Source organism: Eurosta solidaginis, chromosome 1 (genome assembly GCF_040869045.1).
Source record: "Eurosta solidaginis isolate ZX-2024a chromosome 1, ASM4086904v1, whole genome shotgun sequence".
Taxonomy (NCBI): domain Eukaryota; kingdom Metazoa; phylum Arthropoda; class Insecta; order Diptera; family Tephritidae; genus Eurosta; species Eurosta solidaginis.
Window position 1 is genome coordinate 196,986,711 of NC_090319.1, and position 26,150 is coordinate 197,012,860.

At 44.0% G+C, this 26,150-nt stretch overlaps 1 protein-coding gene across 6 annotated transcripts in view; it reads left to right on the forward strand.

Moving 5' to 3' along the window:
- TTLL5 (Tubulin tyrosine ligase-like 5) overlaps nucleotides 1–26,150 on the forward strand; it is a 381,821-nt gene that overhangs the window by 225,237 nt on the left and 130,434 nt on the right. For 5 of the 6 annotated variants that reach the window (XM_067760079.1, XM_067760076.1, XM_067760077.1 and 2 more), the window contains 2 exons: nucleotides 23,196–23,912; nucleotides 23,978–24,191. In XM_067760079.1, the coding sequence (XP_067616180.1) occupies nucleotides 23,218–23,912; nucleotides 23,978–24,191 (909 nt within the window). In that variant the 5' untranslated portion in view covers nucleotides 23,196–23,217. Of the gene's footprint in view, nucleotides 1–2,435; nucleotides 2,542–23,195; nucleotides 23,913–23,977; nucleotides 24,192–26,150 lie in introns of all 6 variants that reach the window. The other variant, XM_067760075.1, reaches the window with a different exon arrangement.

Below are 26,150 nucleotides of genomic sequence, written 5' to 3' on the forward strand. Positions count from 1 at the left end.
AGATTTTGTCCCTGCTTAGGTTATAGACGTGACGGGATCTCTTAGTATCCCATTTAGGCCAGGACTGCTTTGATATTCTACATCCCGGGGTTAGTAGCCATCTTTCGTTGGCTTGACTGTAGGTATACTCTTTTAGCATTAGCTTGCAGGTGGCAAAAGGCATACCTAGGCGTTCTTTGTCAGGAAGAATCTGTCTGGTCGTACCCTGCCTAGCAAGTTCGTCTGCAGCGCAATTTCCCTCTATGTTCCTGGGCCCATGTGACGTGTACACGGTTCTGTTGGGCCATCTCCTGAAGAGATCGGCAACAGTTTAGTGTCAATTCGGAGTTGAATGAATAGAAACCAAGGGATTTTATTGCCGCTTGGCTATCGCTGAAAGTAAAGATTTCCTTGCCGGTATTATGTGTGTCCATGATAGCTGGTACTTCTGCTTGGAAGACGCTGCAATGATCAGGTAGTCTGAAAGAAAGTTGGAGATCTGGGTCCTTTGAAAAGACGCCCCCTCCAACCCTACCGTCCAGCTTAGAACCGTCGGTAAATATGGAAATGCTGCCTGTGGTATCAAGGAACCTGCTCGGCTCCACCCAATCTTCCCTGCTGGGAATTTTTACTATAAACCTGCTGTCCGCAACTGTTGTGTTCGCACACCGGTCTGTACTTCGAGGAAGGAAGTCGTAGTTACACAGTATGCTGCCGTGACCTGTAGGCTTAGTGCTCCAGCTGGGCGATTCTCTTAACCGCAGTGCTGACGTTGCAGCTGCATGATATCCTGCGATATCCAGAGGTGAGATGTCAAGAATTATTTCAAGAGCAGCGCTTGGCGTTGTTCTCAGAGCACCACTTATGCAGATCATACTAGATCTGTGCACTTTTTCTAGTAAGTTTCGGTTTGATGTCTTGTCCAAGGATGTCCACCATACGACTACCCCGTATAGCAGTATGGGTCGGATAAGCGATGTGTAGACCCATCTGCAAATGTTGGCAGTAAGACTCCAGTTATTGCCTATGGCTCTTTTACACGTGTATAAAGCGATATAAGCTTTTTTTGGCGCTAGATAATATTATCTTTCCAGTTCAACCTTTTGTCCAGAATCACGCTTAGGAATTTAGCCCTATCGGCCAGACTAAGGCGCACTCCATTTAGTTCCGGTAGGGTTAACGGTGGTATTTTGTACCGTTTGGTGTATAGGACAAGTTCCACCTTATCTGAATTGACGCTGAGTCCGCATCGGGAGGCCCACGAGGAAACCTCCCGCAGTGCTACTTGCATCAAGCCACACAAGGTTTGGGGGAATTTGCCCCTATAGGCAATAGCTAGGTCGTCCGCATATGCCACAACCTTGTCGCCACCCCAACGTGTGTCTCGTAATAGCGAGTTGACCGTTAGATTCCATAAGAGCGGGGAAAGAACCCCGCCCTGGGGCGTGCCTCTTGTGACATAGCGTATTATATTAGGCTTCCCCATGAATGAAAGTATTTTCCTTCCCCTGAGTAGTTGAGCGATTAGTCCCACGAGGGACGTTGTTGCGCCCAGATCCGTCAAGGCGTTATTGACGGCGTCTGGGCTTATATAGCACTGCTCTACAAAATTAAACTTTTTGCATTACCCTGGATCACCACTATTTTTTTTTATTTGCTATAGTCCCCTAATTATAAAAATGGTTGAAATTTAAAATTCTATGGATAGGTTGTTTTTTTTGTTTTCTAAAATTTGCCTTTTTTGAAAAGGGAGATCCATTGATTTTATCATATCTCTGGAACGGGTTGTCCGATTTTGTTAGAGAAAATGGCATATAATAGCTAATTATCTTAAAATTGTTTAAGTACAATTTTTTTAAATACTTATTGGTTTCAGAGTTATTTGCAACGCATTATAAAAAAACAATTTTTTTTATTAAAAATTTCCATTTTTTTATTCTTTAATTCGTAAAAAATCGAAAGAGACAAAAACTTACAACTTACAAGATGATCGTAAAACGGTGAACATTCCAAATAAGGCAAGCTTTATTTCATGAAAGTCCATGTATAACTTACTTACTTACTTAATTGGCGCTTAACCGTCTAAACGGTTATGGCCGTCCAACAAGGCGCGCCAGTCGCTCCTTCGCTCCGCCAACCGGCGCCAATTGGTCACACCAAGGGAGTTTAAATCGTTTTCCACCTGGTCCTTCCAACGGAGTGGGGCCGCCCTCTACCTCTAATCCATGGATAAGCGGTAATATTATTAACAATTAAGTGAATGAAGGGAAAATGCGTATTTTTAATATTTTTGTTTATTTAGCTATTTAAGATACCTTTATTAAAGAAATTCTACAAAATTTAGTACTTGAAATATTTAAAAATAGTTTCTATTTTTTACTTGTCTACTGAAATTTTCTGAATTTGATTCTCGTATAAGAAACCAATTATAATCCCCCATCATATTTTCGTTCCAGAATCCTTGATAACGCTTCTCCATTGACTTAAGTTGTTGGTGAAATCGTTCTCCATGCTCGTCACTGACACCACCAAGATTTGAAGGGAAAAAATCTAAATGAGAGTGTAAGAAATGCATTTTTAGAGACATGTTAGCACCTGCAATTATATGTATATGTAATTTAGAGGTTACAATTACGATGAATATACAAAAATCATATCATATTCCTACTTACCGATTTTCGAATAGTTGGTTAGTAAATCAGAAATGATTTCCTTATAATTTGGACCCCGATTATTTCCTAAAAAGTTTGAAACAATCAGCCTAAATGAGTTCCAAGCAGCCTTTTCATCGGGTGATAGTAACGTCTCGAATGTTGAGCTCTGTAGTAGTTTTCGGATTTGTGGACCATCAAAAACACCTTCAGAAATTTTTGAAGCGGATAATTTTGGAAATATTGTTTGAATATAATGGAATACTTTTTCATTTTTGTTTAGCGCCTTAACAAAATTCTTGACTAATCCAAGCTTGATGTGTAATGGCGGAAAAATCACATTCTCCTTTTTCATTAGAGCAGCATATTTTATAATGTGTGTGCCTACTTCGTAATTGGTTCTTGCTGGCAGTCCTTCCTTACATGATGTGCGCTTCGATCTCGGCTATCCCAAAGGCAAAGTAAACAACAATGTTTTGTGTAACCACCTTGTAGTCCATTTAGTAAAGCTACCACTTTCAAGTCGCAACATATTTTCCAATCTTGTTTTTCATAATGAATATACATTAAAAGTTTCGACATGGTTTCATAAGTCTCCTTCATATTTACGGTGTGTGCGATGGGTATTGATGTCTTCTGATTGCCATTGTGTAATAAAACTGCTTTAAGGCTTTCTTTGTTACTATCAATAAATAATCTCCATTCACTTGCGTCATATGTTTGGGCAAGCTTTCCAAAAAGTCCAGTTATATCATAGCAAAAACATATATTCTCTTTATTTCTATAAAAACAAGCATATGGCTTATGTCGCTCACGATAGGTAGTTATCGTAACCTGTTTTTCTAATAAATTTCTTTCTTTTAGACGGGATGCAAGTAGCTCTGACTTATCTTTTGGAAGCTCTAGGTCTCTTATAAGATCTTTTAACAAGGACTGTGTCAGAGGCTTTGCGCAAAATCCATCTGATACGCTGGAGATTTTTGAAGACGAAGAAATAGGCGATGTTTTTCAGGACATGAAACTCCATCTGAATCTAGCACGGGAAGAGTAAAACCACCAGCTGAAATCGTGGGATAAGACCAAATCATATGTTTTCCAAACCTTTTTTTTACTTAAACAAAAGTAACAGTTAGCATCATATCACATGTTTCTCTCCACATCATAGGTTTATCAATTTGCATGTTTTCTCCGTGAAAAATTAGTATCATAAATAATTTTAATTAATAAATGTAATTGTTACTTACTGAGGGTAGGATTTCCATTTCTTTAAAATATATACAGCTATCACAAATTGAATTTGGCGTCCAATATTGGCTCGAATTCTCAACATCTATTTTAAAATAATCCTTATATGAATTTTGTAGTGAAATAGTGAAATTTCTCCGCCCTTTTGCTGTAGTATAAAGACCACATACATAAAAAATATATTCGGGTAATTTTTGCAGACAAATTTTCTACTGTTATTATTAATTTTTTTTAAAATTCACTAACCAATTAATAGTTGTTTGCTGTTGTTGACAACTTGACTTTTCCCGATCAGAAATGCTAGTTAAATAGCATTGAATGAACTAAATGAATTACTTTAAATAGTCGCAGGCCATTTCGATTTTCAAAAGTATGTATCTTTTTTTTCGTTAAGTTTGTCGCAATCGGCGACAATATACCATACAGGGCAGGCATCTAATGAGTCTGTAAAAAGGGTTTGAAAAAAAGGGGTTTTCAAAAAAACTTCATATGCTATGGGAAATGACCTGTGCAGGCTGGGATGTTCAGTAGGTAGGTATAACAGTTTCTATGACGGAGTGATAATTTGATTTTTTTGTTTTTATGATTTAAGCATTCTAAGAACATCGCAAGAAATGCCTCAATGAAAAAGTTGTATATATATGATAACAAATATATATGACCATACTTCTTTCTTACGAAACCCGCGTTGGCAACTTCAATTTTCCATACAGTATGAGGCATTTTTCCTTATGATCTGCGTTTTGCCTTAAGAAAAATTGACGGGGAAAAATTTCTTGAGTGTTGTTATGGAGTTTTCTCATTTCTGGCGATGCCCGTAGTAAGCTTTAAAAAGACAAAGTTACGCAAAATGTCATACCTAAATAATTTGTTTGTCAAAAACAATAATAGGCTTGATATGCAAAATTTTCGCTTAATTGAGTATTTTCACTTTATTGTCAATAAAACCAACATTTATTCATGTATGTCCACGAAATAAAGTTTCAATTATGTTAATGTTTACAGCTTTAAGGCAGTGAAATAAAAATGGTAAGTTTTTAAAACCTTCGATTTTTTATGAATTTTTGAAAAATAAAAAAATGTTCGATTTTGCAAAAAAAAGGGCTTGCGCCCTGCGTTCCTGGCGCTCTGTGGCAGCGAGTCCAGCGGTACCCCTTCGTACTTTTTAAGGGCCTTAGCTTTTTATCCCGGTGACCGAAACCACCAGGAGAAGTGTCCCTGGCAGAGTTCAGACCCGAAGTTTCCTCCGCGGTCGCTCGCCCGCTCTGAGGCTTCTTTGCCGCTCCCGTCTTCCCTGATCAAGCGGATCTCGCGACTCCTGCTGCGGTCATAGGGAGAGCGGTTACGGAACTGGCGTCTGGTGAGCGCACAGTAGCAGCAGGCACTCCGGTGTCCGCCGTTACCGGCGAAACTACCTTAGCAGCCTTACTAGTACTGGCCCCTACCGAGTGGCTAGAAGCTGTTGAATCCGTTGAAGTTGCCCTCCTACGGTTTGGGGAGAACCGACCCGTAGTTTCCATCGTGGTCAGTCCCCCGGTTGTACCTAAAATTGCGGCTGCCTCTTCCCTTTGCTCAGAGTGGCCAGGTCGTGAGACCCCTGTCACAGCCGCGGGAAGACAGGTCGCCGTGCTCGCGCTTGGTCGTCGTTCGGCATCGGCAGGTTCGGTGGCGTTCGCCGTTGCCAGCGCAACTCCACCCGCAGCCGTACTGGTGCCAACCCCCACCAAGTCGCTATTTCCTCTTTTTGAGGTCCCCTTAACCCCTGTTGCATTGGCGCCCTTAGAGCGTGTTTGCTCCTTCGTCAATTGCGCCGAATGTGTCCTTCTCCTTTCGGAGGAGGACGAAGTTTTACTATTTGTTTTTGTTTTATTAATTTCTTGTATTCCGGCCTTTTAGTTGATATATTCAAGGTATTTTTGAGCTCTAGGCCAATATATACATATGTTTATTAAAATACAGCAAATGTGTTTAAACAATGTGTATATATTTGTCGAATGGTTTGTCTTGCCAATATTTCGACTTCAATCTGAAGTCATCTTCAGGAACTTATGACTGCGCCTGGCCATTGTTTTATTGGAATTCATCTTTGTCGTACGACCCTTCGCCAGACGAGGCCAGCTACGGGTGTAATATATTGGAAGGGGAAATGAGTCGTCTGCCGTGGCAGAGCTCCTTACCGCGGTAAGACCAAAATACTCTATGAGGCGGCCCGGTATCAGAGAGGCTCCGTCCAAATACAGCCTGTTTAACCTCCCGGCGGCAAACTTCCAATGGGCACGGTCTTGATTTTGAAAGATATCGCAAGGAACCGAAGACAGTTGCAAAACTTCAACAATTACTAGACCTTTTGAAATCGACATTTCTCATTGCTGATGCTGCCGTTCATGCAAGTCACCACAACAATTCCAAAGCATCACTTAATGCAAAGGCTAACAATATATCCACCAAGCCTGTTAACAGAAGGGAAATACGAAATCTTCACGTCGCAAAAAAATCCATCATCTGTCCGATCGAAGGGTGTAAGGGATCACATGTCCTTCGCAAGTGCCAACAATTTTTGCAATGGACCCCCTTTGAGCGCAAATCGTTCGCAAGTACCCATAAGCTGTGCTTTAATTGTCTCGGTCATTCAACCTCAACACCATGTTCTAACAAACATTCTTGTTTTACCTGTGGTGGTAGGCATCACACTTTATTGCATTTCAACTATTCAAAGTTATCATCAAATACAACATCTCTCCGAGATCCAGAACCGTTATCGAACTCACCTCACGTTAACCATGCGCCTTTGGTTAATCCGCAAATGGTTTCCAACAATTTGGTACACACAAGTTCCACAATTCTACTTGCAACAGCAATTGTCAATGTCATTGATGCATCTGGCCAGCCTGTCCGGCTTCGTGCATTAATCGACAATGGATCGCAGCAATCCGTCATTACTACGCGCGTTGTTCAACGACTGAAATTACCCTTCATTCCTTTCTGTATAGGTTACCGGCCCATGGGGGAATCTCAATACAAAATTGCTGATAAGGGAGTTATTCTTAGTATTCAATCAATTGTCAATCCTAACTTTAATTTTAAAACGAAATTTGCAGTTCTTCCATCAATCACCTCGGAGTTGCCTTTGCATCCAGTCAAAGTGAAGTCTTGGCCTCATCTTAAAAATTTATCACTGGCTGTTCCTCACTATGCAACTCCGGGCCAAATTGATTTGTTATTGGCCGGCGATGTATACGGTCGCATTCTTGAAAGCGTGGTGTGTAAGGGTGAGATCGGTGATCCCATTGCTCAATGCACGGCTTTGGGGTGGATCCTGTTTGGGGAATTATTTCAACAAAATCATGTTCTAACCTTTCCATTAACTCAGTGTAACCATATTTCCACAACAGAAATACGAGATTTGCTTACAAGGTTTTATGAACTGGAGGAAGTACCTATTGTCAGATCGATATCCAAGGAAGATGAATGGACAGAAAGGTTTTACCAGGAGACTAACCTTCGTCAACGAAATGGAAAGTTTATGGTGCGCCTACCCTTCAAATCCTATTTAGATCCGTCAATTGCATTAGGTTCCTCCTACGAAGTGGCACTTCAACGCTTTCAATCGCTACAACGTCGCTTCAGCCGTGACGACAAATTCAAGGAAGCATATTTTAAGGTCTTTAACGAGTATCAAAAATTGAATCAGGTCAAGTTAATGCACCAGATCCAAGAAAAGCATTATTATTTGCCCCACCATGCAGTGTTTAAAGAAACCAGCCTCACCACCAAACTTCGACAGGTTTTTGACGGCTCGGCCAAGTCTACAAACGGAAAATCGTTAAACGACATTTTGACCACCGGTCCCGTTTTACAAGCCAATTTAGTCTCAATTATTCTAAACTGGAGAACGCACAAATATGCCTTCATTGCAGATATTGAAAAAATGTATCGCTGCATCGACATGCATCCAGACGACACCCACTATCAATACATTTTATGGCAAGACGACGACAATTCGGGCATTCAAACATATGCGCTTCAAACTGTAACGTTTGGCCTCGCACCATCACCGTATCAGGCTATTAAAACTCTTCACGTATTGGCCGAAGAAGCCAAACTCACTTCGCCAGCGGTCTACAGCGCTCTTAAGTTTGAAACATACGTGGATGACGTCACGACCGGAAGCGAAACAATCGAGGACGCCATACAAATGATTCAAGAACTCTTTAAGTTGCTTCGCAGTGCTGGTTTTGAACTTCGCAAATGGGCGAGCAATTCACCCGAAATTCTTAAGCAAATTCCCGTCGAATATCGCGATGAAACCACGATGTGTTTATTCAATCCTGAAGATTCCATTAAAGCACTTGGGTTGGGATGGTCAAGACTCAGCGATTTTTTTACTTTTTCGATGAAATTTCCAACGGCGACGCGACTGACAAAACGCAATGTCTCCTCGATAGTGGCACGTCTGTTCGACCCACTCGGTTGGCTGAATCCCTTCGTCACCAAGGAAAAAATTTTTCTAAACAAGCTATGGGAACAGAAATTGGATTGGGATGAACCCATAACGTGTATCAATCTACAGTCTGAATTTAACCAAACTATGGATGACCTTCAGTTAATCAAGTACATTGAAATCCCTCGCTGGATCCGTACATCCTCAACGAACAAAAACAACCAACTTCACGTTTTCTGCGACAGTTCAACCAAGGCCTACGCCACCGCGATTTATCTCCGAACGGTCGACGTAAACGGATACGTCTATGCCAACCTATTAGCAGCAAAGAGTAAACTGGCACCCATTCGAAAACCGTTAACAATACCTATAGAGCAGAACTATGCGGTGCGACGCTGGCGGTCACCTTACTTGATGCTGTCAAACAATCATTGAGACTTAACATCGACAAGGTTTTTATGTGGACCGATTCCACCGTCGTATTATCCTGGATTCGAGGAGATCCCAATCGCTGGGCTGTCTTCGTATGCAATCGCGTTCACAAAATTCTGGCGTCGACTGAAGTTGAACAATGGAATCATGTCTCTTCCTCAGCTAATCCAGCCGATCTCAACAGTCGGGGTTTAACAATTACCGAATTGCGCGATTCGTCACTATGGTGGCACGGACCTCCATTTCTATCTTTGTCACAAGCGGAATGGCCAAACTCATCATACGAACTTCACGACGATGATGATTCCGAACTTCGTGCTCGATTCAAAAGCATAAATCTTACTACAAAGGAAGAGGGCGGATTGGAACCACTCCTTAAACGATTTTCCAACTTCAATCGCCTTCGTCGAGCTGTCGCATACGCCATTCGTTTTGTGAAAATTATGAGATCTTCAATCAACCTCACACGGCAACGTCCATCAATTGCAATGCTTTCGAACCCAATAAGCCACCTCATTCAACATATCCCTCCTCCTACAGTTATCGAAATTCAACATAGCGAATTGTCACTCATCCGCTGGATCCAATCCACGGAATTCTCATCCGAGCTCAAAACAGTTCACACTAAGAAACCAATTCCAAAATCTAGCAAACTATTTCGTCTTAATCCATTCATTGACGATAATAATATTCTTCGTGCAAATGGCCGCTTGCAAAATGCCTTTATGTCGTTTGAAGAGAAATTTCCAATAATACTCCCGTCAACGAGCCACCTCGCGACGTTAATCGTATACCATTATCATCGCCTCACGTTACATGGAGGGCCCCAAGTCACCGTCAATCAAATTCGACAAATTTACTGGATTTTAGATGTGCGCAATCTCGCTCGTCGTCTCATCCGAAGCTGTGTTATTTGTTTCAGGGCGCGTCCAGTTTTATCTCAACAACAAATGGCCGCCTTACCCACGGTGCGTGTGAACCACAACACTCGACCATTCGCTTCCACCATCATCGATTACGCAGGTCCATATGACATTCGTTCCTCAAGAGGTCGCGGCCAAAAGTCATACAAGGGCTACGTCGGTGTGTTCACTTGCATGACCACCAAAGCAGTTCACTTGGAGGCAGCTGGCGATCTCTCGACCCCAACATTCCTACACGCATTCGACCGTTTTGTGGCCAGGCGAGGATTTTGTCACGACGTATTCAGTGACTGCGGAACGAATTTTGTTGGTGCTGATCATGAGAATCAAAGAAGCCAGTCCCAATATCTCCGATCAATAGCAAAGGAAATTATCCCAGCTCTCACGAATCGACATATTCAATGGCATTTTAGCCCACCCGGTGCTCCTCATTTTAATGGTTTAGCTGAAGCGGCGGTGAAATCCATGAAATTTCACTTGGCTAGAGTAATCGGAAAGGCCAAATTGACTTTTGAGGAGTTCTCAACCGTCCTAACCCGCATTGAGGCGGTGCTAAATTCCAGACCGATCTCACCAATTACGGATAATCCCAACGACTTTACTGCAATAACGCCTGGACACTTCCTCACGGGCAACGCTCTTCTATCTCGACCGCAACCACCATGTGAATCTAATCCAATTAAACGACATCAGCTAATGGACCAAATGGTTCAGCACTTTTGGCAGCGATTCAAAGAGGATATTTTGTCTACTATGCAGATCCGTACTAAATGGCAAGAAAGGAAGCCGAACATTAAGGAAAACGATTTGGTTATCATCAAAGATGATCGCTTTCCAGTTGGTCAGTGGCCCATGGGTCGCGTGGTCTCGTTACATCCCGGAAGCGATGAGCTCATTCGCGTGGTAACCATCAAGACAGCCACGGGCACGTTCAAAAGACCGATCACAAAGCTCGCCTTGGTACCCATCGTTGCTCATTAACCTGTTAACTATTGCCATACGAATTTGGGTCAGTCACTTATTCTCCTATTCGAGTAAAACTATGTGGATTTCATATATATACAACCTGTTTACTTATTGCCATACGAATTTGGTTCAGTCATTTATTCTCTTCTCCGAGTAATGCCATGTTGATTCATATACAACCAGTTTAACGCAGGACTAATGCCAACAATGTTGCCATGGCCGGGAGAATGTTGGATGTCACAGCGATCAGTATGAACGCCACATAACATGACCAGTACGGGAACACACCATTATTTGGTCATCTGTATATTAACATAGACATTTGTAATCTCTATATTCACATTCATGTTATCGATAAGTCAATATAACTTCATAATACCTTTTGTCATCACTGTTTTTGCAAATTCTTTGTACATACCGGCAAATTTTCTATACGTACTAATAAACCTGTAAAACTATTGATACCACTAAATCAAATTCAGTGTCTTATTATATTAAATCCGGTAGTAGTGCAGTTATACTAAGGATCTATTTCGAAACCAAGACCATCGACTAAATTGTAAGGGTCTACAACCATACTCAACGGGAAGAGCTTTTTTGGTTGGTTCATCACGCCATTTAAACAACTGCTGAAAGGTAAGGGGACGAGATCGTTGGCTTCGCGGAATATGACCCGGCATTTCATATAGAATCTAATTTGGATTCTGTTCCCGCCAGTGAATTTATATGAAAACGATTTGCAAGGTGCCCCGAAATACAAATTCATTGTAAACGAACCTTGGACACGGCGAGTATACCCCAGCAGTTACTGAAGAAGCACCGGGCGAGGAAAAGCTTCGTTACAATTGGCGCCCGAGCAGGGACCCTGCAAATCGTACAACGTCAGAAGGAACATTCCTGACTAGAAACCTAACAGAAAAATGGCCGACCAGATTGACACCACGTGGCTAGACAATATTTCAAAGGAGCAGCTGATATCCATTACACAAGAGCTGGGCATTGAGCAGACAGGCACCACCCGAGAAATCAGAAAGCGCATAGCAGCCATGGCTTCAAAAGCAAATGTTGACTCGGAAATACACACAAAATTTTTATCCTTAGAAGCCGCGTATAGGAAGGAAAATACGGCAAACACGAGTGAGGAAAATGAGTCTAAGACACCGATCCCGCCAAACGGAGGCGGAGCCATGAATATCGCCGATAGACCAGCTGAGCACGACCAGTTTACGTTCCCTCCCAGGAACACAGTACCCCCACAACAGTGCGCATCATCCGGAGTAGCGGTACCACCCAACGGTGCATCTCAGGCACCGACCGTTATATTCGCACCCATCATCGACCAGGTAAGAAAGTGGTCAGTGAAATATGAAGGTGGACGGGACCCTCTAGCTTTCGTCGAACGGCTGTAAGAACTAGCCGATGTCTATACGCTAAACGTAGACTTGCTCCCAAAAACGATGCCCGAATTGCTAGGTGGCACCGCTCTTCAATGGTACCGCAATAACAACGTACACTGGAGCAACTGGACGACCTTCAAGCGCGACTTTTTAAGCTTCTTTCTACCAGCCAGGTACTTCGAGCGTCTCGAGGACGAAATACGGCAACGAAGGTAGCACGGCCGCGAAAGATATAAAGATTATGTCCTAGGGATACAAAGCTTGATGAGACACGCCGGATACAGCAACGAGCAAGGCCTGGAAAGAATTTTCCACAATAGCCACCCCGATTATTTACTCTACATTCGCCGAAGAGATTTCAACACCCTAGGAGGACTCATCTCTCTCGCCGAGGAATATGAAGGTATCCACGAAGGTTACCGGCGGACATCAGATGGATCACGTCGCTAAATAGCGAGACACGTCGTTCGTGACAAAACTAAAGCTTCATCACCGGAGTCGGAACGATCATCCCACCAGCAGCCACCGAGGGTACAGCCCCACTCACCACCAGAAACTCGGGTTTTCGATCCGAGCAGGGTATGTAGAAGGTGTGGCCAAGAAGGACACTATGCAAGGAGATGTCGTAACCCACGGTGGTGAGTTCTGGAAGCGGAGAGAGGATAAGAGTGGCCATCGAAATAACAATGGCCAACGGAGTCAGCACTACGATTTTCGATGCCGTAAGGACAGAGGTACGCCTCGGAGATTCGTCATTGCACACAGTCCTACATGTGATTCCCGGGGCAATCGACGACATTATACTTGGCCTAGATACGTTGGGGAGCCTCGTGCTAACCAGACCCCTTGCTCAGCACACACCGCCTCCTGGAGCCACGGCGGAGACCATTCAGAGTACAACACGACCGAGTACGAGGAACGGAAAGTACGACGTCAGGAACGGAATTAACAGCGACACACCCAGCAATGAACATAGTGGTATAGAAGGCGAGGCGGATCGCATACGAGAATTTCTGGCAGTAGAACTCAAAAGGTTCGAGGCCATGAGCGGAGTGACGACGGTAGCCGAACACAAGATCATCATGACTGACGACCGTCCCATCAAGCAACGGTATTTCCCGCGCAACCCAGCGATGCAGAGCATAATTAACAACGAGATCGACGAGCTCCTCGCGAAGGGATGCATCGAGCCATCCTGCAGCCCACATAGCGCTTCGATCGTGTTAGCTAGGAAAAAGAACGGTAAGTGGAGGCTTTGCGTGGACTACCGGCAGCTCAATGCCAAGTCAGTTCCCGACATATACCCGCTGCCAAGGATACAGCATATCTTGGACAAACTACGACAAGCGAAATATATAAGTAGCCTCGACCTGAAGAACGGCTACTGGCAAATACCGCTGGAATCAAACAGTCGCCCCTACACGGCTTTCACGGTACCCGGACGCGGCCTGTTCCAGTGGCGTGTCATGCTCTTTGGTTTGCACTCGGCACCCGCAACGTTCCAGAGGGCGCTCGACCAGGTCATTGGGCCAGAAATGGAGCCCCATGCTTTTGCGTACCAGGATGATATTATCGTCATAGGCACAACCTTAGAGGAACACATCCGAAATTTAAGAGAGCTGATGTTACGACTACAGCGCGCCAACCTCAGGATCAATCCAAAGAAGTGTGATTTCTTTAGGAAAGAACTCAAGTATCTGGGCCACGTGGTCAGCGATAAAGGGATCCACACGGACCCAGAAAAGGTTGCCGCTATTCAGGAACTGAAGCCACCGACCAGCGCGAAAGAAGTACGACAATACCTAGGAATAGCCTCGTGGTACCGCCGTTTCGTGCCCGATTTCGCCACTATAAGTCAGCCGCTCACCGCCCTGTTACAGAAAGGCAAGCATTGGAGATGGGGAACCGAGCAGCAAGAAGCCTTCGACATCATCAAACGGAAACTCACTGAAGCACCCATACTTGCATGCCCGGATTTCACGAAAACGTTCACCCTGCAGACGGACGCGAGTAACTACGGCCTGGGGGCAGTGCTGACACAGGAGTTAGAAGAGGGCGAGCGGGTGATCGCTTACGCCAGCCGGAAGCTCAACCAGGCAGAGGCCAACTATTCACCCACCGAAAAGGAGTGTCTGGCCATCGTTTGGGGAATCCGTAAGATGAGGCCATACTTGGAAGGCTACAAATTTAAAGTAATAACCGACCACATGTCACTAAGGTGGCTAAATTCCATTGAGAGCCCTTCTGGCCGCATAGCGCGATGGGCCTTAGAACTACAGCAGCACACCTTCGACATTGAGTATCGTAAGGGAAAGCTCAACCTGGTGGCGGACGCTCTATCTCGACAGCCGCTGGAAACATTACGATTTACCACGACGACGGAACCACAATGCAAGTGGTGGCACAAGCGGGTCAGCGAGGTACGCACCAACCCGGAGAAATACGCCGACTATACGATACAGGATGGACACTTATACCGCCATGACCCCTGCCGGTCACACGACGAAGAGGCGGTACCGTGGAAATTCAGTGTTACAGGAAAATCATGACATACCAAGCGCGGGACACATGGGTATCCGCCGGACAGTAGCACGAGTCGCCAACCGATATTATTGGCCCGGTATGTTCCGTGACATCAGCCGGTATGTACGTCAATGCGAATCCTGCCAGAAATACAAGGAAACACAAAAAAAGCCAGCCGGAAAGATGCTCTCACAGGTAGCCCAGGAACCATTTGCCACGGTCTGCGTCGACTTCGTTGGACCCCTACCACGGTCTACACACGGAAACACCATGTTACTGGTATTTTTCGACCGATTCAGCAAGTGGGTGGAATTGATCCCCATGAGGCGTGCTACCGCAGACGGCCTTCGCCGAGCTTTCAGGGAACGGATACTCGCAAGGTTTGGCGTCCCCAAAGTACTCATATCCGACACAGCAGCACAGCAGGCAGTCAGCACGGAGCTGTGGTCGTGACCAGAGCTACTAGCGAAGTATATCCCTATTGCAGTTGACCTTCTCTATGCAATAGGAATCCACTTCATAGGAGCGAGTCGTGGAATGGTGATTGCGGTTGACCTTCTCTACGCATCACCCCCAGAGACCAAAGGCCCCGCCACAGTAACGCGCAACCGCGCGAGGTGACACCCGCTCACCTCCGTCAGTAGAAGTACGCCGGCAGAGGCCGCAACAGAGCGGCAACGCACGTAAACCAGCGCAGAGCGCGGCAGCAAAGCGCAGCAGAGGCCCGCCGACGCACAACGTAACCAGGGTAAGCCAGCGCGAACCGCGGCAGCAGAGGTACGCCGACAGAGGTCACGTCAACGCGGCGACGCATAGCGCAGCCAGGGTAAGCCAGCGCCAAGCGCGGCGGCAGAGGCAGAGTAATACAAGTAAGCGCCGACGTAGGGCGCGACAGAGCATCGCCTCAGCAATACAAGTAAACGCCGACGTAGGGCGCGACAGAGTATCGCCCAGCAAATACGAGTAGACGCCGACGCAAGGCGTGGCAGAGAATCACCCAGCAACCAGCAATACAAATAGACGCCGACGCAAGGCGCAGCAGAGTAATACAAGTAAACGCCGACGTAAGGCGCGTCAAGGCACCGACGCCACACACTAACGGGATCCGTCTAACGGAACACGGCGACAGAGCAATTAGCGCAGGAGAAGGAAGGGCCGGAGATAAGTTTCCCACCGGGACCACGAGGTATCGCACACTACGCGACCGATCTCCGTTCCCTCGAGGGAAGCCGCTGGCTCACCGACACGGTCATCGACGCGTGGGCGAAGGAACTGGAGATCATGTACGGGCAACAGGGTACAACATTAAGCCCATTCGTAATTTGGCAACTCACCCAGAAGGATAACGAGGATGAAAACCATCGGCGCATACACCGATGGCTGAGGAATACGGACCTGTTTGGTAAGCGCATCATACTGGCGTTTGCGAACCGGGAAATGACCCACCACGTGGCTGACGTGGAGTGCTGGCAAGAGCGCTACATATGGATAGCCGATTCCAGGGTCAGGGGCAAGGTCACATACGCGACTGAGGCGTGGCTGAAGTTCCTGCGGTGGGAGTACCAGCAGAGATACGGGAGTTCGGACTTCATGGCCCAGGAGTTACAGTTAGCCGTGCCGCAGCAGAGCAATGACAACGACTGTGGCATATACGTGCTGGAAAGCATCGACAGAGTCCTACGCTATACAGGACGGCGAGAAGGGGGACCTGGGCTCATACAGCAGCCGTTTACGGAGGAGATGGCAGTCCGGAAACGCGCAGAAATCTTAGCCACGATCCGCCGCAGCCATGCACGAACAGAAAACGACCACATGCCACCACCACCGTCGACCAGCCATATCCTGTAGCACAAACACACGCCAAAACAGTGCGCGCCCAGCCCAGCCATAAGCCGCCGCAGGCAGAACCTGGTTCAAACCCAGCGGAGGGACCGGAATACGGCCGAACAATAATACTCACCGAGGATGCAGAGGGCCCAGCGCTAGAACAATTCCCGGAGGTGGCAAACAAAGTACGAGAGTTGTTCACCGACATCGCCGAAGGGAGGTGCAACCCCCGGGTGAAATTCCGAACCGATAGGTACAAAATCACGACGAACAGAAGGAAGGTAACAATCCAAGTAGCAGACACGGGGGTTTAAATCGCCGAAGTGGGGGGGGGGGGGGGGGGGAGTGTGAGGACCAAATATAATCCATTAATTTGGCCCACACAAAACCACCACCCCATAACACAGGAGCAGTACTACAGACAACACGAGACACAAACAAGTCTCTGAAACATCATAAAAACACGATTAGCAACATTGCCAACACAACACGGGACACAAACAAGTGTCAGAAACATCACTAGCGCAACAAGTTGCCGCAACACGCCACAGCAACACCGTAACCATGGCAACGCAACGAACTATGCTAGCAACATCAAGAGCATTGGCTATAAAAAGGGCAACACGAGAAGACAGGAGTCAGTCAGCACGCGGTTGTGGTTGCGACCGGAGCTACTATTGGAGCGCTCTGGAAGGCATATCGGTTTTGACCATTGCAAGCCAGTGCGTTTCATAGGAGAAAGCCGTGGACTGAAGATTGTGGGTAAGCAGGTTTTGACCGCTCTACAACGCTTTAGATCACGCTTGCTCCCTCGTAAGCAAACGTCCTCCACAGCATCGTGATCCCGCGCTCAGCCAAACGTCATCCGCGGCAGAAGCACGTCGGCAACCGCAGTAGGAGTGAGTCGAGGTGAAACGCAACAACGTGACTGTACCGAGGCTAACGGATCTCACCTAACGGGGCGCGAAGCTGCGACTGTTACCTGAGCAGCAATTGAAGGGCATCTGAAAGGCGTATCGGTTTTGACCATCGCAAGACAGTTCCCGTCATAGGAGAGAGCCGTGGGTTGAGGATTGTGGGTAAGCTGGTTTTGACCGCTCTACAACGCCTTAAACTACGCTCGCTCCCCGCTAAGCGAAGGCCCACAACTTCACGAGCCCGCGCGCCGTCGCCATAAGCCTCGGCGGCAGAGTCACGCATACACACGACACCAGCAGAGTTACGCATACACACGACGTTGGCCACAGCAGAGTCACGCTTACATACGACGTTGGCCGCAGCAGAGCTACGAAAATATACGACGTTGGCCACAGCAGAGTCACGCATACACACGACGTTGGCAGCAGCAGAACTACGCGTACATACGACGTTCGCCGCAGCAGAGATACGCGGGCATACGACGCTGGCCGCAGCAGGCTTAGCACTGCCACTAACCATAATAGGAACACGCCGGCGCAAGGCGTCACCGAGACACATTCACACATACCTAGACGGCGACCAGTACGGCGCCCTAACAGAACGCTCCTAACGGGTTACGAGGGACCGCTAGCCCATCACGAATTATAAAGCAAGCAATGAAATTAAGTGAATTATAGATACACATTTTATATTATAGTTTAGGGAATTTACCAATAAAGTGAATTTATATGAAAACGATTTGCAAGGTGCCCCGAAATACAAATTCATTGTAAACGAACCTTGGACACGGCGAGTATACCCCAGCAGTTACTGAAGAAGCACCGGGGCGAGGAAAAGCTTCGTTACAAGGATAATCTTATGGTCCGATAACTCTTTTATCGCCAGTAGCCAAGAACGCAAATTATCTGTCTAGTCGAAAAGATTAAAAATGGGGTGCCACAGGTTTGTGTGAGACCTAGCAGAAGAAGAAAGCACACTTCCAAGGGAGGTGCGAGTCGCTCTGGCCTAACTTCGTCCTGGATACTGTAACATGTTAAATTCTTACTTGTACAGAACCAACTCCGACATACGTAATATATGTCCTGCATGCAATATATCCAATCTAACACCAACTTCCCTGTTGTTGTTGTTGTTGTAGCGATAAGGTTGCTCCCCGAAGGCTTTGGGGAGTGTTATCGATGTGATGGTCCTTTGCCGGACCATCTCCGGAACGATTTATATGGCCACATTAAACCATCAGGCCATCCCTCCCTCCCTACCCCCAAATTCCATGAGGAGCTTGGGGTCGCCAGAGCCTCGTCTGTTAGTGAAACAGGATTCGCCGCGGATGGGTGAGGTTGACAATTGGGTTTGGAGAAGCTGTATATTACGCTGGCAACATGAAAGGTTGCGCTACACAGCCCCTTGAATCTGGCATATTAGTCGCCTCTTACGACAGGCATACCTATCGCGGGTATATTCTGACCCCATAACCCGCTGGGGGAACCAACTTCCCTATGGTCCATCTCTGTAGAAACTGCTAGTTTCCTTCGACTCTTGTTAGAGGGCACTGATAACGATTTGTGAGTTGTCGCACCCGTTGAAGGGGCGAAGCACTGTTAAGACCACAACAAAAAAGCCGACCGGAGATTTTTGAAATTTTCAAACTATGAAATTTAAACTGACAGTAATGTTTTTTGTATTTTTGTCGTGATGGATTTGGAAACACAGCTTTCATAGAATCCGTGCATTTGTACCACATTTCATGAAGGAAAAAATAATAATTTTATATACATACGTAATTTTTGGTATACTTATAAGAATATTAGTATAAGGTTATTTTGTATAAGTCTTCTTGGACTAAGTACTCCCCCGCGACTTTCCACTTCCCTTTGTATTGGGCATGTATCAATATATCTAACGTCAATGCTCGATTTGTTATTATTTTTATTTACTATAGTACTCATGATGTGGATGATTTTGCTATATGTTTCCCTCAATGTAGATATCGCTTATGCTAGATCTTTGTCTATATCAGTTCTTGGGTCCCATGGAAGACTAACACTTTTAGTTGTCCGCGTAGAAAACTAGAACAGTTCGTTGTTTGCTTGGAAGATTAGCACAGTTCGTTATTTGCGTGAACAAGTAAGTTTCAATTGTTTGCGTGGAAAACTAACCCCTTTCAGCTGTTCGTGTGGAAAACTAGCGCCTTTCAGTCGCCCGCGTAGAAGACTGAGAGATTTCGCCTCTCTGCGTGAAAAACTAAGATATTTCGTTTATTTGAGTCGAAAACACACACTTTTCATGTTTTTTTGCGTGGGAGATTAGCACTTTTAAGTTGTTCGAGTGGAAGAGTAACATTTTATTTCTTTGCGTGGATTGAAACATGCTAGTATGATTCGTAAACAAATGAAATGTGTTAGTTTTCCAAGCAGAGAAGCGAAATGTGTTAGTTTACCACGCAAACAACAGAAAGGTCCTTGTCTTCCACGCAAACAAATGTAAAGTGCTAGTTTTCCACGCAAATAACGAATTGTTCTTATTTCCCATGCGAACATGAATCATGCTAGTCTTCCATGGGAATTTGAAACGTGTTGGTCTTACATGGGACCAGAGCTGGGTAGTACTGATTACTTTAGATATTCAACTACCGTCAATTCCCCATTGCATGTACTTGCGGAAAGTAATCAATTCCTTTCCTCCACAGCAAAGGAATTGATTACATTTCAATTCCTCAAAAAAAAAAAAAAAAAAATACCAAAGGTAATTTCGTTTCTTTGAGGCTCAAGTACAAACAATTTTTTGTTTGTAATTGACAAAAAAAAAATACTTTGCTCAAATGTAATTTCTGCCCCAGTACTTTCGAAAGGAAATGGAATTGAAAATGTTTCAATTACATTACAAGGAATGCTAAAAGTAATTGATAATTTCCCATTCCCCAAAGGAATTGCAAAAGTAATTGAAAAATTCTTAGTGTAAAAAATATTTTTGCCCTGTCTTCTATGACTGGCAATTCATTTCTCCTCGCGACTTGATTTTGAGCGCCCGGCCAATTGCTTTGTACATGGAGTTTCTTGATCTTTTCCCCAAGTGCTTCTGGCATGCGACTTGAGGATTTTGTTGCGGCTTTGTACTTTAGATACAACTTCGATGGCATACGCCTTGAAGGTGAGAGTGTGACCGAATGTTACCCCTAAGATCATTCGATGACTGACAATCGGTAGCGCAACACCATCAACGTGAATGTCCAACATTCCACTTCGCAAAACAGAGTGGCCGTGGATTTGGTCAGCTAGATTCAGATGAATTGCAGTCCATCTTTTTTAGAAGGGGGAAAGGGTGAGTAGAGTGCCGTGGTTGACTGTGTCAAAAGTTTTGACAGCGCTGGTAGTGCTATGCATTTTACGGAAACCATGTTGATGAGTGACTAGGCGAAGAATCGCAGTAAACTGAGGGAGCAGGAAGTTTTCCAATGTCTTCGCTACTGGCGAACGGAGTGATTCCGGTCGTTATGATTCACCTTCGTTAGCCGGTTTCCCAGGCTTGAAAACGTGCGTAAGGCAGCTTACTTCCTCAGCACCAAGATGTTTTAGCATTGGCATGACTACTCCATTTGGACCTATTGATTTAGAAGGTTTGGCTTTTTTCATGGCTTCTTCAACCTCTTTGGGGTGATGGTAACGGGTCACACGTCGTGTTTGTGTTTATGTTCCCCTCTCTTTGCACACCATCGGGCCTTATCTACTCAAGGCCGCATTAAAAATTGCCGGCAAAAACCGCTCGGACGTGTCTTCGAGTCCGCAGGGTTTTATCGCCAAAGGCGATGGATATATTGTCATTGTGTTTTTTCGGGTTAGACAAGGATTTGGCGATTGACCACGGCTTATCAACGCCCAAGAGACGTTGCAGTTATTTAGATGCTCTTCGCAATTGCGCGTTGTGTGTTAATTTACCAGCCGTGGGGATTTTCGCTTTATACACCACTTCAAACCGCGCATTCGTGCTTGCCGGAGTATTAGCGTTATCTCCCTTTGGCTTATCGCCTACTTCCATAGTTGTCACTTCGCCACTTTTGATGTCTTCCCTCTGACTTGCAGCTTTCGAGGTAGTTGCTACCTCGCTATTGGGGCCATCTGTCCAGCTTTAGGCCTACTTATCTTGTCTATGCGGCTGCCCTTCCTCGCGGCTCTGGAACTGGGTCCTTTCTGCCACTTGAAAGCAGGCTTATCGCCTTCCACCGAACTTTGCCTCTTCATTCTGCCATTCGACGCTTCTTCCTCCTCGCACCGGTTGCAGTACCGAGGGTTTCTCGCAAAAAACCTTTTGAACTGCCTTCGAGCTCCTTCTACCGCCTCCTGGGCCCATTCCAAGCGCTCGATCTCCACTTTTGTTGGGTCGACCACTGCTCCCAGGCGTTGGACAATTCTTACTGCTGCACGGTTCTGCGAGAGAGCTGTTGTACTTCCTCTGCATCGTACTCTTCTCCGCTCTAGTACTCCGTTTTGATTTGTATGCCTTTCCGACACAGAGTTCAAGTATTACTCTCGCTCCCCGAGTCCGATCGCATAATGCATTTTGGTCGTCCTTGGCTTGGGACTCAGTCCTCCCATTATCATCGTCCTTATTACAATTAGATAATGAGTCGTTAATCGTGGTCGTACGATCAACTGCCCGACAAGGCCGGGTCAGCGGATCAGTATTATATACGGGAAAAAACTGTCCGCCACAGCAGCGCCCCTTAATGTGGTAAGGCCATCCATACTTCCCGAGTGGTCCGGAATTAGGAAGGCTTCGTTCGAATTTATCCCCTGGCTGCAAATCGTTCAATAGGCACGGTCCGCATAACACTCTGGATTAGGGGATTGGCAGTTCTTGGTCACCTTTTTTGGCCCTGGTACAAGGATAAACATCAAACTGTGAGGAGTTGGAAATGCAAGTAGCCCGACTTAAAAACAAGGAGGCACATTTAGTGGTCACACACACATGTAGTCGTTTTCAAAGAAGGAGGCGAAACGATGTTTCATTTTTACGCAAAGTTTTAAACATAAAGATGCATTCGGCATTGACGAATGCAGTTGCACTTGGCGCCGCTATGCCTTATTTACACTTCATTTCCAACGCTTCTGAAGTTTTATACGGACGACTCTTTGTCTGCTCTAATATTATTACAATGTAGTTCAGAGGAGACAACTATGGATGGATCAAAAGATCAAGAATACGAGAAAAAAGTATTCGGGAACATTAATGCTGTTAACATTATGCCAGCTGAATGTATCAAAGAAAATTTAAAAGTATGCTGCTTTCCTATAGCCACCACCCTTTGATAGCGGAGGAAGTAAAGGAGATGCCCTTACTTAGCTGGGAACTTTAAGAGGATAATGATTTGATATTCATTTGTGTTTTCAAATGCCTTCAGTCACCACGCACAAGAATAATATAATGAAAAGTGTGACCCGAAAAGTCACCCACATCAACCGGAGTAAGTTCTTATACATAGACTAACTTGTAGTTTTTCAATTACTTTCCCAATTCCTTTGAGGAATGGAATGGGAAATTCGAAATTCCATTGCTTGTAATATAATTGAAAGAAATTTCGATTACATTTCCCATTCCTTTCGAAAGTACAGGGAAAGAAATTACAATTGCGCGAAGTATTTTTTTTTTTTTCAATTACAAACAAAAAAATTTTTGTACTCGAGCCTCAAAAAAACGAAATTACTTTTCGTATTTTTGTTTGAGGAATTGAAATGTAATAAATTTCTTTGCTGTGGAGGAAAGGAATTGATTACTTTTTCCAATTACTGAAGAATGTAATTGGTCATGGAATGGAATTGACATGGGACCGGCGAGTTAAGGTTTGCCGAAGATGTTCAGTTTTCTTCAAATTGCGTCCATATATTTATATTTTACACAGGCCTGAAATAAATGAGAATAGAATGGACAACCAATGGATTACTAGTGGAAATGCTGGTTCACGAGATGCTGTTCTCGTATTTCGACCAACCCTTTTAGAAGAAAAATCAAAAGTAAATAAAATACCATCTCAGGATAATAGAGAAATTTTAAAGGAACCCCCTGTGAAAGGAAGCGGGTCGTCGTTACTACAACAGCCCAACCAGTTTCCTGTGAAAAGAGACGGAAATCTATTATTTAACCAAATATTAACTACAAAAATTAGTTATGACAAAATTTTACCTTCCATTAATGCAAGTCTGGGAGCAAATTTAACGTTAAAACAAAATACATCACGCATTTTACCTCAGCAGGGACACTTCATACAAACGAAATATGTAAAAAAGTCCGTACTAATTAACAAAGCAACTTCAGAGTTTGGGGCTCAAGCTTCTACATTAAACATAACTCCATTAGAAAATTGTAAAGAAAGAAGTAAGAATGATGGATATAATCAGAAGGAAAATCCATATACACTTAATATGCCAGCACACAAACTTAAAATAAAGTATAAATTTATTCAAACTGAAACAAAGCTATTGAAAAAAATATTTAGTCTCCATGGCTTAACCGAGGTAAAAAACGATGAAAATTTTAATATTTTATGGACAGGTGTGCACATAAAGCCGGATATTTTAAGAAATCTAACACCCTACCAACGAGTTAATCATTTTCCAAGGTAAGATTTCGTATACATTTTGAATTGAAGTGAAATAAAACCTAACTGTGTAAATGCCTTTATAGGTCTTATGAACTAACGCGCAAGGATCGTTTGTACAAAAATATCGAAAAAATGCAACACCTTCGAGGTATAAAAAACTTTGACATTGTACCACAATCTTTTATTTTGCCAATGGAGTATAAGGAGCTAATATCAGCTCACAATAAAACTCGAGGACCATGGATTGTGAAACCGGCCGCATCTAGCCGAGGGAGGGGTATTTTTATTGTTAATACCGTAAGTCAAATGATTTAAATACTTAATGTTTTAATATATAAAACATCGCACCCTATTTTTGGACTAACGTATCACAACTCAAAATCAGGCATTCTTCTTAAATTACTCTTGGTAGCACAAAAGTAACAAGATTTTTAAAAAAACATTTTTGACGGCAGTTCTTTTGTATATGAGTTTGTGTGGACAGGGACTTTCCGACAGACCGATTAGCTGCATAAATTATTATGTTTCTTCCTGTATCAATTGGATACGTTGACAAATTTATCTATTTTTTGTTTTATTCCACTTGAATGTCCCGCTGTTGTACATTTATTGGTTGTAGGGATCGTGTTTGAGACATGCTTGTGTGAAGAAGGCCTTTCGGTCGCGTATGACATTTATATATTCCACAAGAGCTGTTGTTATCTTTTCCCAATTTTTTATATATACCTCCAGAGCGTCCTGCTGGGGGTTTTGTTGTTGAAGTCTTGGTTTCTTCATTTATCCCCCTGTTGTGGCAAATTTTCTGTCTATAGTGGAATGTTTGCGCCGTATGCTTCCTTCCAACGAAGTATGACCTATGGTTGAGTTCCTGTGGATATTTAACTCACTCTCGCTGTCGTATTCACCATTACTTGCTTGCGGCGCTAATAGCTGGCGCGATCGGGAATATGGTGTCTATAATAAGAATTGCTTCTTCCTCTTTAGAGTTATCTAAAATTTGATTTGATTTGAGTTCTTCCTGTTGGAGTAGACTTTATTGAATATGTCAATATAGATGTACTCAAAATCTGTGTAAAAGATATATGTTTTATAACAATCGCATGTCCTCAAATAACATATCGAGCATATTATTAAGGCGGAGAGCTTGTCTATATTTTTTCCGAAATAGATAAAAACCTTAATCATTCGAAACTGTTGAAAAGGCAGTGCAAATGAAGGAATATAGAATTTTTTTAGCATTCTTTTCAACTTAGGTTAGGTTAGGTTGAACTGGCCGGTCCATGAGGACCTCACATAGAATGAATAAGTCCGTAGTGTTACCAGAAGTTTGTTTTCACGACCAAACTGAAAAACGCTATCAAAAACCAGGACCTATGTTATAAAATAACTCCGTCCTCTTGGCAAATACTAGAAGCTTCCTAGGACTTAAGCCACTTGCTGCTTCTAGATCTGACAGCTGTATCACTCGGTTCCGCTAAAACCGGTTCTTCGGAAATCGTAACCATTGAATCTAACGTAGACCTATTGAGTTAAAATCTAAACATCCGCTTTATTATCAAAATGTAAGTGGAATGCGTATGAAATCATCGCAATTATATAGTAATGTCATTTCACATGAATATAATATAATAGCTTTGACGGAGACGTAGTTAACTAAAAATTTTTCATCTAATGAGTTTTCGAATGATTATTATTATGTATATCGTAATGATCGTTGCTCTAACGCCACCGGGTTTGAAAGGGGTGGTGGTGTCCTAATTTTGGTTAGATCTGATCTATGTAGTAGACAAATTAATATTGATTATTATAACGGTGACGTGGAACAAATTTGTATATGCGTTAGGTTTACTAGTAATAAAAAAATAATTTATCTATTGTCCTATATTCCACCAAGTAGTGTATCAGAAGGATATAGATAATTTAAGTCGAGTTGTCAATAATGCTAATCCGTCTGATGAAATTATATATTTAAGCGATTTCAATTTAAGTAATATATTTTGGTCTAATGATTGTAATACTTTACCTTCAAATATTAAATCCTAGCTATATAAGACTTTAAAAGCAATTCGATGGCCTTAATAAGTGTCTTTTTAAGCAATATATGCTTAAACTCGAATAAAAACTAAAGTTAAAGCCGTCCAGTTTCTGGTCGGTTATTAACTCCAAAAGAAAAACCAATGGCTTTCCAACGACCATGGAGTATGATGGCGAAGAGTCCAGTAATCCACAGGATGCGTGCAACTTATTTGCTAAATC